Source organism: Chiloscyllium punctatum, chromosome 9, assembly GCF_047496795.1.
Source record: "Chiloscyllium punctatum isolate Juve2018m chromosome 9, sChiPun1.3, whole genome shotgun sequence".
NCBI lineage: Eukaryota > Metazoa > Chordata > Chondrichthyes > Orectolobiformes > Hemiscylliidae > Chiloscyllium > Chiloscyllium punctatum.
The window spans coordinates 112,560,548-112,576,465 of NC_092747.1; the positions used below are offsets into that span (position 1 = coordinate 112,560,548).

At 41.6% G+C, this 15,918-nt stretch overlaps 1 protein-coding gene across 1 annotated transcript; it reads right to left on the reverse strand.

Moving 5' to 3' along the window:
• Positions 1-5,612: 5,612 nt before the first annotated feature.
• On the reverse strand, positions 5,613-15,525 carry LOC140481610 (putative defense protein 3). Its single transcript, XM_072578085.1, has 5 exons — positions 15,240-15,525; positions 12,295-12,407; positions 9,400-9,509; positions 8,803-8,861; positions 5,613-6,658 (listed from the first exon to the last, which is right to left on the reverse strand). Exons 1-5 carry the CDS (start codon positions 15,430-15,432, stop codon positions 6,573-6,575), a joined length of 561 nt encoding a protein of 186 aa, XP_072434186.1. The 5' UTR covers positions 15,433-15,525; the 3' UTR covers positions 5,613-6,572.
• Between the last annotated feature and the right edge of the window lie 393 nt (positions 15,526-15,918).

Below are 15,918 nucleotides of genomic sequence, written 5' to 3' on the forward strand. Positions count from 1 at the left end.
GTGAGGCAGGTGCTTTACTGATGCTAACCTCAGAGGGGTGAAGGGTTGAGGGCGCGGCTTATGCAGCATTGAAGAACACGTTGGCAAAGGGACAGCAAGTGGATCCTTGCAGAAGTAAAGAGTGAGCTGCCTCACCAGGTAAGCACTCTTTCTAGTCAGGAACGATCACTGTCCAATGTCTCCGAAGAGGACAGTCGATTTGCAAGCCGCACAGAAATGAGACAAGATTAGATATCAGATGCAAAAGCACAGAAGATTAGGTAGGCAGTTATTAAAGTGATTCAGAGCTTGCCATTAAACCTTAAGAGGGAAAACTTGGTTTGCAACATCAAGATTTAGACTTTTTCCAATCATGGCTTTTTCTCCCGAGTTCCCTGTCATTGTCCCAGTCTGAGTGGCACGGACAATACTACCCCACGATTCAGAGCACTAGGCACAGTAGATGGAATCTTGTAGGGGTCTGAGCAACAGGGGCTATGGTGAGAAATTGTGGCAGAATTATGTGAGAAGTCAGGTGAGGGCTATCTCAACACAAGGAGCAACTCCCTGCAACATGTAGGTGGCACAGGGAGCCTCTAACTTTCCAACCACCTTACTCACATCCTGCCTCATTAACCTGCAGCCTCCCAGCTAACATGCCAATCCTGCCCAGCAAGTCAGACCTGGGTCCTCTGGAAGCAGCAGTCAGAGCAAGTTCCTGGTGATTTCAGCTCGCTACTTGCACGAAGAGTCCTCCTTGTGGATACTGGACAGTGATGTCTCCGGGCACACCATGGCCCACATGGACCTCATGTCCATGGACACTGGCATCTGACACGTACCAGCCTCTCAGAACCCTCACGGCACATCTCTGATCCACTGACAGCTGCCAGTTCACCCTGTGCTGCAGAAGCACGTTCTCAATGTAATCTGCAGCAAGGACACAAACACAGCTCGTGGACTGGGCCAGGTTGCATCTCTATGGGGCAAAAGTGAGGATTGCAGATGCTGGCAATCAGAGTCTAGATTAGAGTGGTGCTGGAAAAGCACAGCAGGTCAGGCAGCATCCGAGGAGCAGGAGAGTCGACGTTTTGGCAAAAGCCCTTCATCAGGACTCCGGTTGCATCTCTGGGCCATTTGCTCATGTAGCACTTACCCACAGCATTCTTACTTTACCTATTTGCACTTCTCTTCCCCTCCGCAGTTTGACCAAGGTACTCCTTACTGTTCTCTTTAGTGCATACACTAAGCCATGAACCCCATCATGGCTGGTGTAGACCTCAGTCATGTTGAGGGATAGAGCCTTGGCTGCCCCCTTCATATATTAATGGCAATTTCCAATACCATTCCAGGGTCTGGGGCACAGGTCAGGGTGGTCAGAGTCAGAATCCTGTCTTCAGACGCTGAGAACAGCTGAATGCCAAGCAGCCTGTCGCATCTATCATATTGGATGCTGCTTCCCAAATGGAATGAGCATGTAGCAGAGATTCAGGGGGATGAAAGTGGATGGCATAGTTGTTAACTGTTTGTGAAGGTGCCCTGAGCAGGGTGGCAGTGCAGAGGGTATACAGGGTTACTGATTACAGGGGTTGGGGGTGGGTGACAATGAGTGAGGGAAGACATTGCAAACAATGGTGAGATTGATAGAGGTGAGACTTGATGGGGTGTGGGTACAGTAGCAGAGAGTGAGTCTGAGGTATCAGAGAGAAGATGGTGGCTCTTGTACTGGCAGAGATCATCGACCTTCTTCCTACATTGCTTCACGTTCCTCCAGACAGCAGAGCCTGCTTTAACTGGGGCGGCATGGTCTGGCAATTATGGTCTTCACTGCTGTACCTAAGGAGGAGGACTCACAGCCTCTGCTCCGGCCCACGCACCAGGACTTGCCTTGCAAAGTGAAGTGACTATTTTTCCTTGTTGACCATGTCTGGGGCAAATGTCAGAAACTGTAGGGTGGCTTGAACTTTTGTTCAAGAAAGAATCAAGACAAAAGATGGAAAATTATAGGCCAATTAGCCTAACCTCGGTTGTTGGTAAAATTCTAGAATCCATTGTTAAGGATGAGGTTTCTAAATTCTTGGAAGAGCAGGGTCGGATTAGAACAAGTCAACATGGATTTAGTAAGGGGAGGTCATGCCTGACAAACATGTTAGAATTCTTTGAAGAGGTGACCAGTAGGTTAGACCAGGGAAACCCAGTGGATGTGGTCTATCTAGACTTCCAAAAGGCCTTTGATAAGGTGCCACACGGGAGGCTGCTGAGTAAGGTGAGGGCCCATGGTGTTCAAGGTGAGCTACTGGCATGGATTGAGGATTGGCTGTCTGACAGAAGGCAGAGAGTTGGGATAAAAGGTTCTTTTTCGGAATGGCAGCCGGTGACAAGCGGTGTCCCACAGGGTTCAGTGTTGGGGCCACAGCTGTTCACGTTATATGTTAATGATCTGGATGAAGGGACTGGGGGCATTCTAGCGAAGTTTGCCGATGATACAAAGTTAAGTGGACAGGCAGGTAGTACTGAGGAAGTGGGGAGGCTGCAGAAGGATCTAGACAGTTTGGGAGAGTGGTCCAAGAAATGGCTGATGAAATTCAACGTGAGTAAATGTGAGGTCTTGCACTTTAGAAAAAGAATACAAGCATGGACTACTTTCTAAACGGTGAGAATATTCGTAAAGCCAAAGTACAAAGGGATCTGGGAGTGCTAGTCGAGGATTCTCTAAAGGTAAACATGCAGGTTGAATCCGTGATTAAGAAAGTGAATGCAATGTTGTCATTTATCTCAAGAGGGTTGGAATATAAAAGCAGCGATGTGCTACTGAGCCTTTATAAAGCTCTGGTTAGGCCCCATTTGGAGTACTGTGTCCAGTTTTGGTCCCCACACCTCAGGAAGGACATACTGGCACTGGACCGTGTCCAGCGGAGATTCACACGGATGATCCCTGGAATGGCAGGTCTAACATATGAGGAACAGCTGAGGATCCTGGGATTGTATTCTTTGGAGTTTAGAAGGTTAAGGGGAGATCTAATATAAACTTACAAGATAATACATGGCTTGGAAAGGGTGAACACTAAGAAATTGTTTCCGTTAGGCGAGGAGACTAGGACCTGTGGACACAGCCTTAGAATTGGAGGGGGTAAATTCAGAACAGAAATGCGGAGACATTTCTTCAGCCAGAGAGTGGTGGGCCTATGGAATTAATTGCCACAGAGTGCAGTGGAGGCCGGGACGCTAAATGGCTTCAAGGCAGAGATTGATAAATTCTTGATGTCACAAGGAATTAAGGGCTACAGGGAGAATGCGGGTAAGTGGAGTTGAAATGCCCATCAGCCATGGAGTGGACTCAATGGGCCGAATGGCCTTCCTTCCACTCCTATGTCTTATGGCTCAACAAAGCGTTTATGAAGGTGAGATCAACACCAAGAATTCCAGGATATCCCAGCAGTGGTGAATTATTTCAGGAATGGCACGTGGTAAGTTGAGGCTAAAATTGGTCAGGGATGTCCATAGAAGTAAGACAGATTGTTATTGAGGTGGATTTGGTAAATTTAGTCAGTTGATCTTGCCAGGCCTTCGACAAGAAACACTGTGAAAGAAAAAATATTGACAGAACTGACAGCCAAAATAATGATGTGGAGGTGCCAGTGTTGGGCTTCGGTGGACAAAGTAAAATAGTTCCACAACAGCAGGTTATAGTCCAACAGGTTTATTTGGAAGTACAAGCTCTCAGAGCGCTGTACCTTCGTCAGGTAGCTAGTCCGGCAGGATTATAGGACACAGAATTTATAGCAAAAGATCATAGTGTCATACAACTGATGCGGTACATTGAACAAACCTAGATTACTGTTAAGTCTTTCATCTTTTAGAATAAGTTGCAGGTTTTAGATTCACTAATATGTAAATCCCAGAACTTCTTTAAGTCACTTTAAATGATAACTTAAGGTTTTATGAATAAAAGTGACATTTCAGCTCAGACAATGGATTAAAGGTGTGAGGTTAGAATCTGCCTGTATCCCAGTCTTGAGTTAGATTGGTTCTATTTCCAAATAGGAATTTATAAAATGTTACATGTATTGACTGCCTGCAGATTGCCTACTTTTTCAGCAAAATAGAATGATCTGCAAATACAATTCTGCAAATACAAATTCACCCCATAGACTTGTGTGTGTGTGTTTGCACATATGAGAGTGTGTGTGCATGTACAGGTGTGTGTAAGACTGGAATACATAAACTGTAATCTCACACCTTTGATGCATTGTCTGAGCTGAGATGTCACTTTTTTTTACAAAACCTTAAATTATCTCAGGAATGTGACTTGAAAGAAGTTCTGGGATTTACATACTAATGAATCGAAACCTGCAACCCATTCTTAAAGATGAAAGACTTAACAGCTACCTACCTTTGTTCAATATCATTTCAGTTGCTTGACACTGTGATCTTGTGCTATAAATTCTGTGTCTTATAATGCTGCCCCAGTAGCTACCTGATGAAGGGAGCAGTGCTCTGAGAGCTTGTACTTCCAAATAAACCTGTTGGACCATAACTTGCTGTTGTGTGATTGTTTTTACTTCAGTCAAACAAATGTAAGATTCAGTCCACAGGAAATTTGTGGTTAATTTATGAAAGCCAACATGGAATAATTAAGGACAAATTCATATCTGGCTATCTTGCTTAAGTTCTTTTCAGGCAACAAACAACACTTAGGCTAACGATAATGATAATGCATATATCATTAAAAACATTTTGTAAATCAGAGTGCTGCACAGTGCCCTCTATGGTACATGGATTCAGCCTCAGCTTGAGGATTACACTTGGTATTCAGTGCCACATGTTAGGACAGATGTGATGGCATTGGAAAAAATACAGAAAAAATCCACAAGTGTGGGCCCAGGGATGCGGAATTTGAGTTGCATAGATACACGGGAGAAGTTGGGTCTGTATTCTTTGGGGAGTTTTGAAGGGAAATTTGATTGAGGGTACTATAGAGGACTTGTCAGATTCAAAATCATGAGGCAGCTGGAGAGAGTAGACACGCTTATGCTGGAGGGAACAACAAGCAGAAAAAGAAATAGATTTATTCAAATTGACAGAAGAAGCAATGTCAGCATGAAGAAAAACTTCCACACAGAGAGTTGTTAGGATCTGGTTCACAACCTGAGATTTTGGTCGAGGTAGATTCAATTGACGCATTCAAGAAAAACTGGATTATTACCTGGAAAAGATGAATCTGTAGGATTACTGGGATAAAATGTAATGTGGTATTAGCTGAATTCCTCCATTAGAGGTGGAACCTACATGACGAACTGAACAGCCTCCTTCAGTGCTATAACCAATTTTCTTTTGTAACCACAGATGATGCTTCAACATGTGTCACCTTAGTGAATGAAACCTGTAGCACTTTACATTGTAGATGCTGGTTCACGTGTACAGTAATCTTAGAACTGGATAACATGAGGATAAGAGATTTTGCAAAAACAATTACAGATGCAATTACAAACACATGTCCACAGAGCTCTTCCAAAAGACAAAGTCAAAAGGATATTGTTTGCTCCTTACACAACAAACTTGGATTCATCAATATATTGCTTTGATTGTGATTGTACATTTTCTTGAAAACTCTTTAAAAAATGCAATTAAAATTTGTTTCATAAAACCTTTATTGCAAAATAGATGCAATGACTATAATGTAAAATATATTCTAATTCCAAAAATGGTCAAATATGGTCAGATAGTCAAAGTAGGAATTGTAAAAGAATCTAATATTCTTAGTTGATTTCCATGTTTCTATCCACTAATTGTTTTATTTCATATGGTCTTATTGTTTTAGATTGTTCCCATTCTATTCTCTCCAACTTCCCCAACACTCTGATGTAATCCCTTGAAAGCTGCAAATGAGTAAAGTTGTATATTTTTATCCCAATTTGCAGGCAGTGAATACACTAACTTAACGCCAATTAAAATACTTTACCAAGGACTGGACCTTCTGATCAGTGCTGGTGTTTCAAATCAGAGCAAATGTGAAAGCTGATTTAGATAGCTGATCAAAATTCTCTAATGAAGATTTAAAAAAAAACATTCAAGCAAGTATGTTGAAATAACCCCAGACTATATTTTCTTCCTACTATAAAGGCAATCATATTGAATTTAAAAAACCCTATATATTTTCTTAAAAATTGCACAATTAACAGTAAGAGATGTATGAAAACAATCTTTAAAACTTCTTCTCATTGAAACCTGAGTGATAAGTTTAATTCTGTTTGCTAGTTTCTTGTAGTACAACATTCTCCAGTGCATTCCATTAACACAGAGTCAAAATAGAGCAGAATACCTTTTTTTTAAATAAGCAGTCAACTTCATCTGCTTGCAAATTACTATGACCTCATTGAAGTCCTCCACTGCACCCACAAATCCACAACTCAGTCATTGAGCTGATAATTTCTACACCATCAACTCTCAGTAGAAATGGGGTCAAACGTTGATGCCTGAGAACTGATTTGACAATTGGCCTTTATGTATGTAATTGTTTGCAGAATGCAATCCAATTTTAAACAACAACAATACAAAACTCAAATGAAGTTTACAGAACGTGATGTTGCTGCTTAGAGCACAGCTACCGCTGAAATTATGAGCACGACAAGGGCAGCAAATCCATGGAGGTTTATCGCAGAACCAGAACATGTTACACCTATAAATAAAAACAAGACCATTAATTTTTTTAAAAATTATGATAGCAACTATTTTTCTCTCTACTAATGTGGGGGTGCCTCATTCTTCATATTATAAAGAACCAATGTTCAAATACAGCAGCTTGCAGGATCTTTAGCAATTACTGTAAACATTTAGTCACTTCAACGATACATTTGTATTTTAAGTGTAAGATGCAATTCAGCAATGATGAGGGCAGTAGATACAAAGGAACACCAAGTTCCCTCCAAGCCATACAACTTCCTGACTTGGAAAAGCATCACTGTTCCTTCACTGTCCCTGGATTAACATCAGGCCTTCCTAACAGCATTGTGAATACAGTATACAGCAAACTTTTTATTAACTGGCATGTAGGGAACCAGGAGCGGGCGAATGATCAAATAATCTGGTTGATCAAGGGGTTCACATAATCAAAGTAAAAACACACACGAGGTAAAGCAGCGAGTATACACCTCACTGTTATACTTTATTTGCAGCATAAATCAATTAAATAATAATGCAACTTTGCCTTAATTAAACCTTACCAGCAGGGAGCCTTCTCACTCACACGCTCAACTGACTACTCAGAGACTGCAATAATACAGTAAAGCTCCAGTATTTCAGGTATATAATTTGTGTTGGTTTGTCAAGAGTGCCAGTTCAGAAGATGCCAATTAAAACAAGGTTTGCTGTACCTGCACAATACAGACTGCACTGAATAGATTTCCACCACCTTAACAGCAATTAGATATGAGGAATAAATGTTGGCCTAGCCAGAAATTCCCACCTTTTCTGGACAAATAAAAAAAAACTTGAGAGAGATGAGGTTTCTGTTTAATGTTCCAGAAGGGAACACACCTAGTTTGTAACAGTGCCACTGTGCTGCAACAGAGGGTCAGCATGTGTTCAAATCTCTGGAGTTCAACATTAATTATGACCTGAAGTGAAAATACTACCCTCCATTGTAAAGATCACAATAAGAAAATGTAAGCAATCTCAGTTTATTAATTAGAAAAAAAATCACAAAGCTTTATAGGCTCCTTGGGCATCGTTAGGGATTGTGCTGACAACTCTGAATATCTGTTCATATGGAATAACACTCTGAGTAATTTAAGATTTATCCAAATATATGTTTCTATAGCAAAGATTTGGAAAAGAGTTACAACTGGATTATACACTTTAAATGCAGTTGTGGGTTCGCAGAGATGTTGTGAAACTTGAAAGGGTTCAGAAAAGATTTACAAGGATGTTGCCAGGGTAGGGGGGTTTGAGCTAGAGGGAGAGGCTGAATAGACTGGGGCTGTTTTCCCTGGAGCATTGGAGGCTGAGGGGTGACCTTATAGACGTTTACAAAATTATGAGGGGCATGGATAAGATAAATAGACAAAGTAGTTTCCCTGGGATGGGGGAGTCCAGAACTAGAGGGGCATAGGTTTAGGGTGAGAGGGGAAAGATATAAAAGAGACCTAAGGGGTAACTTTTTCACACAGAGGGCGGTACATGTATGGAATGAGCTGCCAGAGGAAGTGGTGGAGGCTGGTATAATCGCAATATTTAAGAGGCATTCGGATGGGTATATGAATAGGAAGGGTTTGGAGGGATATGGGCCCGGTGCTGGCAGGTGGGACTAGATTGGGTTGGGATATCTGGTCAGCATGGACGGGTTGGACTGAAGGATCTGTTTCCATGCTGTACATTTCTATGACTCTTTGACTCTAATAAGATGAAAACAGAACATTGTAAGTAGTAATTTTTAAAGAATGGACTATCAGAGAATCTGAAACAAAAACACAGAAATTGGAAGAAACAGGTGTTTAGCCAAGTCAGAGCCACAGCTGGTGGATGAGGTGAATTTTTAACTCCTCCCCAAAAAAGGGTTGTGACTGGATCAGGCATCTTAAAGCTAGACATGGTTCCATATTCTTAAATATTCTTGTAAAGAGGTAGTCCAGTACAGTTAGACACAGATTATTCAGATGATCAGTTATTTCATTAATCTTTCAATGTCCTTTCACACCTGGTAGATTATAATACATTGAGTAAGATGATTTAATTGTTCCAGTACAAGCACTCTCAGCTGATAGATTTGATTTCACTCAGTTCTGCTGAAGGATAAAAGGATGTGAACCACTAATGATTACTTACGGACAGGATCAGAAGCCAGTTTTACCCAATAAACCGCTTTGCTTTTGGCAACAGTTGCTCTGTAATAGAAAGCGATCATTGGCTTAAATATCAAACAAAAGAAATTGAACTGCAAGAAAAGATAGGCTAAAATACCAAAGTTGGCCCCATAGCTTATCATGGACCAAGTAAGGGAAAGCTAGACAGCATGACCTCCTGGCAACTGAAATCAGTCTAAGAGATCACAGGGATCAAGTGGTTCTGATAATCTACATATCTTTGCTGTCTGCTATTCAGCCCAAGAAGTGTTTAAACATCTGCTCAAAGCAATGCATCTCACAGTATGCAAGAAATTCCACAGCATCACTATTCACTGGACAATGAAGATCCACTCAACAGTGACTGTATCAAAATCATCTTTCCAGTGTTTTGCATGATAAACTCTGCTGGACAGATTATGTCCTTTTTGATAATTTATTCAACTTGTTAACTCTTGTCAAAAATCAAAAAACAGGCCAGAATTAATCCAATTAAATTGATCCCAAAATCAAACAGCTACCGAAAGTCAGTTTATTTCAGAACTTGATACTTCAGGTTAAACCAACAGCAAATACTTACAGAAATATAATAGTATCATTCTTTGAACAAGGTGAAATCCAGGTGTAAGTGACGTTGGTTTTCATATGAGTGTTTGAATGAGTAATTGCACTATCCATCTTGTTGAAACACTGTGATAAAGGTAAAATAAGGGGTTAATGCAAAGGATTACCACAGGTATTAACTTGCTGAGCTGTGGTTTCTTCCAGTCAGATCTGTTACACCACTATTCCTCACCTTTGAATTCAAAAACACTTGTCCTGAACCTTGGTGGAAGTGTAAATCTATAACGGGGTATCTGTGAACTTAATCAACGTTTGAACCATAAGATCACAAACAGGAATGGGAGGCCATTTGGATCTTCGTGGCTGCTTAAACATTCGAGATGATCATGGCTGAACATTTAGATCAACCCCACTTTTGAACAGCAACCTCATATTTATCAAATGCCTTCGATTTTTTTTCATTCTATCTTGGCTTTTAATGTGATCAGTAAGTGAGCATCCACAAGTCTCTGTACTGGAGAATTCCAAAAATTCACAAACCTTTGACAGAAAAACAATTCCTCATTTATTTCTAAATAGTTGACTCTGCAGCATGAAGTTATGTCCCATTTCCCAGACCCTCTTGCCATGGAAAGAAAGCTTTGCAACAGTTAGCCTGTCAAGCTCTCTAAAAGTTGTTAAACGTTCCTTATTCTTCTAAACTCCAGAAATCAATCCCTGTTCTACTCAAATCTCTCATAAGGCATCGCTTTTATCCCAAACATTACTCAATCAACCAATCTAGTGAACACTTGTGCCCTGAAGCAAATAAAGCCTTCCTTAACTAAGCAAAAAAACAATATTCTGGGTACAATCTCATCAAAGTGCTGTGGAATTGCACTAAAACCCACAACCACCTGATGAAGGAGCAGCGCTCTGAAAGCTAGTACTTCCAATTAAACCTGTTGGACTATAGCCTGGTGTTGTGTGATTTTTAACTTAAAACTTATACATTTGTATATTTCAAAACACTTGAAGTAATGGTCAGATATTATTCCCTCCCTAATGACATGTTAGCTTTCTGTGATTCGCGGGGACACGCAATCCCTTTTCAAGGAGATAACCACCTATCACTTTGCCCAATACGTTTTAAGAATTGAGGGCACGTTACAATGAAAATGGGTACACAAAGGTAAGAACAGAAAGAGAGGTTTGAAAATGAGAGTGAGAAAAAAACAGAACAAAGAAAAACAGAAAAGGTAAAATTATATCTTTTAAAATCTCTTAAGTCAATTGCAACATTTAAAAGGCATCTGGATGGGTATATGAACAGGAAGGGTTTGACTGTGGGTTGGGTGCTAGCAAGTGGGACTAGATTAGGTTGGGATGTTACGTCGGCATGGACGAGTTGGATCGATGTGTCTGTTTCTGTGCTGTATATCTCTGACTCAAAGAAGCAATTAGGTAGCAAATGTTCCTCTTTCTTGGTCGAAAGGTTGATTGGCAGTCAATAATAAACATCTCATTGTCAAGTGGGGTTAATTAATGTGGTTTAGCAGACTCTTGTTGCAGTGTCCCTACGTTCACGAGGACTGGATTCAAGTCCAGAGGTGAATCATAACATTTCCAAACAAGTTAATAAGAGAATATCTTTGGTTATGAGTGCGATGAGCAAGTTTCACAATGCCATAAAGTTCAGGGATTTTAGGATGAATTTGAAGCTGATTCTGGAGCTTCAGTTGGGAATTCTAGGTGATGGTCCTGCGAGATATCCATGTCCAACGGATCTTGACACCAATAGCCCTGTCCTCTCTCCCCACCATTCCCTCTTATGTTGATTAAAGGAGCCCATTAACACCTTCCTGCTCTGTAGGAGTGACCCTCCTGGAGTGCAGGAGGTTGAGAAGCGACCTTATAGAAGTTTATAAAATAATGAAGGGTATAGATGGAGTTAATGGCAGTTTTCCTTTCCCTAGGATGGGGGATTTTGAGACAAGGGGACACATTTTTAAGGTGAGAGGAAAGAGATTTAAAAAGACATGGGGGCAATTTTTTTACACAGAGGGTGGTTTGCCTGTGGAACGGATGAACTTCCTGAGAAAGTGGTGGGTGTGGTACAATTACAATGTTTAAAATATATTTGGATAAGTGTGTAAATAGAAAAGTTTTGGAGGGATATGGGCCAGGAGCAGGAAGGTGGGACTAGTTTAATTTGGGATTATGTTTGGTATGGACTGGTTGGACCGAAGGGTTTGTTTCTGTGCTGTATGACTCTAGGACTCTGTAACATAGGACTTCTGATGATCTGCCATTTAACAAGACCATGGCTGATCTATTGTGGTCTCAACTCCAATTTTTCTCTGCTTTCCCCCTTTTGCTGACCGAGTGAACTCTGCCTTGAATGAATTCAATAACCCAGCCTCGGTGCCTTGTTGAACAGAGAATTCCATAGACTAAGGACCCTCAAAGAAAAAGAAATCTCATTTTCATCTTAAAAAGACCTCTTATTCTTAAAATCTTTGCTTTAGTTTTAGTCTGCCCTTAGAAAGTAGAAACATCCTCCGATCATCAACCCCATCACATCCCCTCAGGATCTTAAAATATTTCAATAAGATTACTGTACAGTCTTCCAAAGGTAACCAACCTTTTCATAAGGTAAGCCCCTTCATCCTCGGAGCAAGTTGAGGGAACCTTCTCTGAAAAGCTTATGATGAAATTATATCCTTTTACAAAGTTGGTGTGCCTATCAGAATGTTAAACAGATCATTCTCGTGCTTCACATTACTCTCCAAGAGATGATATGAAAACACTAATGTAGCAAATAATCTGTAGCAAAACCAAAAATGCTTTTTTGATTATCTTTAAAATGCTCTGACCATAATTAAGTGACTATAGATGCAGTGTTAATACAAGTAAAACAAATTGCACATACCGCTATTTTCTTCGTATTAGTTGGTGGTTGTGCCCATGAGCCAATTGCATCCGTTTGATTTGGATAACGTGCTTCCAGTAGGATGCCAGTGTAGGATGTGCCCATTACTGTCACTGAAAAAGGAAATGTTTTTTAAAATGTATGTACTTTATAACTTACTACCAGCAGTCCATCAGCTTTGTATGGATTTACTGGCTTGCTAGAAACCCATCATGCAAGTGACCAAAATTTAGCAAAGATGTGCGTCAGGTGAACTGACTAAATGGAGGAAACAAAATTAACATTGACTACCAACCTGCTGCACTTGTGAAACCTGTTAATGATCAGCGTCACTGAATCATGCAACACTGGAGGTAATTCAGCCCATTTGCCTGTGCCGGCTCTTCAAAAGAATTAAACAAATGTGTCCCATCCACCTCCTTCTCTTTTGCAAGTACTTCCTCTTCAAATATTTATCACATTCATTTTGAAAACAAACTGCTTCCCCTGCCCTTCCATGAAGCAGATTGCGGGTGCAAACTCACTGAATGAAAAGACAAATCATCTCATCTTAGCCACTGATTCTTTTGTGAGTTATCTTAAATCCATGTCTTCTGCTTTCAACTTTCCTCCCAAAAGAAACAGTTTCCTGTACATTAATTACCCACCAAAACCCTTTAAATTAAAAAAGGCATAAACCGCACACAGCAGGTACATGTCTTTCTTAGATAGAAGCATCTGCATATATTTTTCAATCAAATTACCAACTCCCTTGTACCCCAGGAATTTATCATTTGCATTGTAATTAACCCTCCACTGTGCACGATATCACATCTCCAGCTATCTCGCAAACCACATAGCGCCACTTTTCCCAGACCAGTTACACATACTAGAGTCAAACCCCTTGGAGCTGGAAAAGTACAGTGGGTCAGGCAGCATCCGAGGACCAGGAGAGTCGACATTTCAGGCATAAGCCCTTCATCAGGAAATCTGTGTTTTTCCAGTGCCCCACTTTTTGACTCTAACCCCAGCATAGTCACTTTCTCCCAGTCATACATGCTAGATGAGTAACCAACTAATAGACTCCCCCCAGTCACTAATGTCAAGATACTGAATTAAGTACACAGCAAACAAAATGTGGAGAACTGCGGTCCATAGCACGTTAGAGATGTTCACCATAGAAACAGACCCTTTGGTCCAACTCGTTGATGTCGACCAGATATCCTAAATTAATCTAGTCCCATTTGCCAGCACTTGGCTCATATCCATCTAAACCCTTCCTATTCATATACCCATCCAGGATGTCTTTTAAATGTTGTTATTGTATCAGCCTCCACTACTTCCTCATTTTACACACGCACCACCCTCTGTGTGAAAACATTGCCCTTTAGTCGCCTTTAAATCTTTCCCTTCTCACCCTAAACCTAGTTCTGGACTCCCCCCACCCCAGGGAAAATACTTTGTCTATTTATCCTATCCATGTCCCTCATGATTTTGTAAACCTCTATGAGGTTACCCCTCAGCCTCCAACGCTCCAGGGAAAACAGACCCAGCCTGTTCAGCCTCTCCCATCAGCTCAAACCTGGGCACCATTCTGGTAAATATTTTATGAATCATTTCAAGTTTCACAACATCCTTGATATGGGAGGCAGAGTTTGAAAATTTTCTGAACCTTATTTTAATATATCCTCCCAAATGACCTGTCCCTCAATTTACTAACCAGCTACCCCCCCCCCCCGAACCCTGAGCTTCACTTTATCATAAAACAAATGGTGTAAGAGGTCTTTCTTAAAACAGAAATAACAATTTATTACTCACAAAAATAACAATTTATTACTCACAAAAATTATTTTACAAAATTTGAGGAGTGGCAATGATACAAACTCTTAAAATCATAAACCCACTATCCCGAATATTACCCCAAAATCCCAACCCCCAGCCAGCGCTTTAACCTGACAGAGGAGACAAAAGGTTAGTAAGTGGAGGTAAGAAATTGCTGGATCTGTGGAGAAAAAGCAGAATTAACATTTCAGGGGTCCAGTAACCCTTCTTCAGAACTAAGTAGGGTGGTTCTGATTTCCAGCATCTGCAGTTCTTTGGGTTTTTCTTTAGTGGAGGTTAGATATTAGGTTAAAAGAGAGATATATGGTAAGCCACGTGGCTGAACTCAAAAGCATTTGAATCCCAGGCTAGCAAAATGTGCTAAACCTCACCCCTCCCCCCCCCCCCCCACCCCCCACACCCCCAAGACAGATTGGGGTGTGAATGGCTGAAACCTTTGATGGGGTTATTGTGAGGTGGCTAATTCCTTCCGCTGGGCAATCTCATTGTTGTGTCTTACCAATCGGTCACTCATGATACAACTCCCCTCTGAAAACGGTCCTCTAGCACAACCTTTACCACTCCAGTCACAGCTATCTGCTGTTGGCTTCAGGCAGTCCTCCCGACATTCCCTAGGCATTGGGCGCTCACAGTGAGTCTCCATCTGGGACCAATCCTTTGGTAATTTGACTGAACACCCAGGTCTGCAGGTCTTTAGCTTCACATCTGGGCTCCCTCCTTATCTCTCTCTCTCTCTCTCTCCAGATTGTAACTTTTTTTAAAATAACTGGTAATTTCTGCACCTGTTTGGAGGTCACAGGGTTAAACTCCCTCTCAACCTTCCTGCAGAGTCTGGTGGGTCAACCCCAATCCTTGCACATTCCTGTTTCTGCCCAGTTGTCCACTCCCCAGTTGTGTTTGGGGTGGCTGTGTGCACTGGTCTGAATCTTACACAAAATCCCACTCTTTCCGGATAATCTTCTGTTCCTTTTTAATAATAAAAAAATAACATTAAAAAAATGAACATCAGAAGTTAGTGACAGGAGTAAAAAAGTCAGAAAAGAAAGGGGTGCGGTGTTGGCAACACCAACCAGAGAGTTAGTGTTAAGTGGTGAGCTGCAGACTCCGCGGTCCCCCTGACTTACCTTCCACTTTGTCGGTGTAATTTTTGATCATGATGGAGTAGGGGGGTGGTCCTGTCTGAGGGGTCGCCCCGAGGTGTTTGGGGGCCATGCTCCCGCAGCTGCTCAGGGGGGCTCCGTTGGGTAAGGGCGACACGGCCGGCCAGCAAGCGGCGAGGACAACGAGGACAACGAGGCACAACTGCGGCTTCTCCATCCCTCCCCTCCCCTCCCCTCCGTCTGTCTGTCTGTCTCTCTCTGTGTGTCTCCCTCAGTGTGTGGGTGCACCGCCGGCGGGTGACACAGTGAAGCAGCGCCGCTGCCGGGGCTCCAGCTCCCTCTTATAGACCAGCATGAGGCGGAGCATCTCACCCCGCCCTCAGCAGCTTCTCCCTCCAACACTGCAGCCCGAATTACTTCACCTGCAAAACATCTCCAAAACAACTACATCATCTACAATACATCTCCAATACAACTACATCACCTACAATACAACTCCAATACAACTACATCACCTACAATACATCTCCAAAACAACTACATCACCTACAATACATCTCCAATATAACTACATCACCTACAATACATCTCCAATATAACTACATCACCTACAATACAACTCCAATACAACTACATCACCTACAATACATCTCCAAAACAACTACATCACCTACAATACAACTCCAATACAACTACATCACCT

What these genes read in the sequence shown, in the direction of transcription:
- LOC140481610 (XM_072578085.1), bottom strand. Translation starts at nt 15,432, where the DNA reads ATGGAGAAGCCGCAGTTGTGCCTCGTTGTCCTCGTTGTCCTCGCCGCT. An exon ending in AATGATACTATTATATTTCT is followed by an intron (nt 8,862 to 9,399) that starts GTAAGTATTTGC and finishes TTTCTATTACAG; the next exon opens with AGCAACTGTTGCCAAAAGCA. An exon ending in ACTGGCTTCTGATCCTGTCC is followed by an intron (nt 6,659 to 8,802) that starts GTAAGTAATCAT and finishes TTTTATTTATAG; the next exon opens with GTGTAACATGTTCTGGTTCT.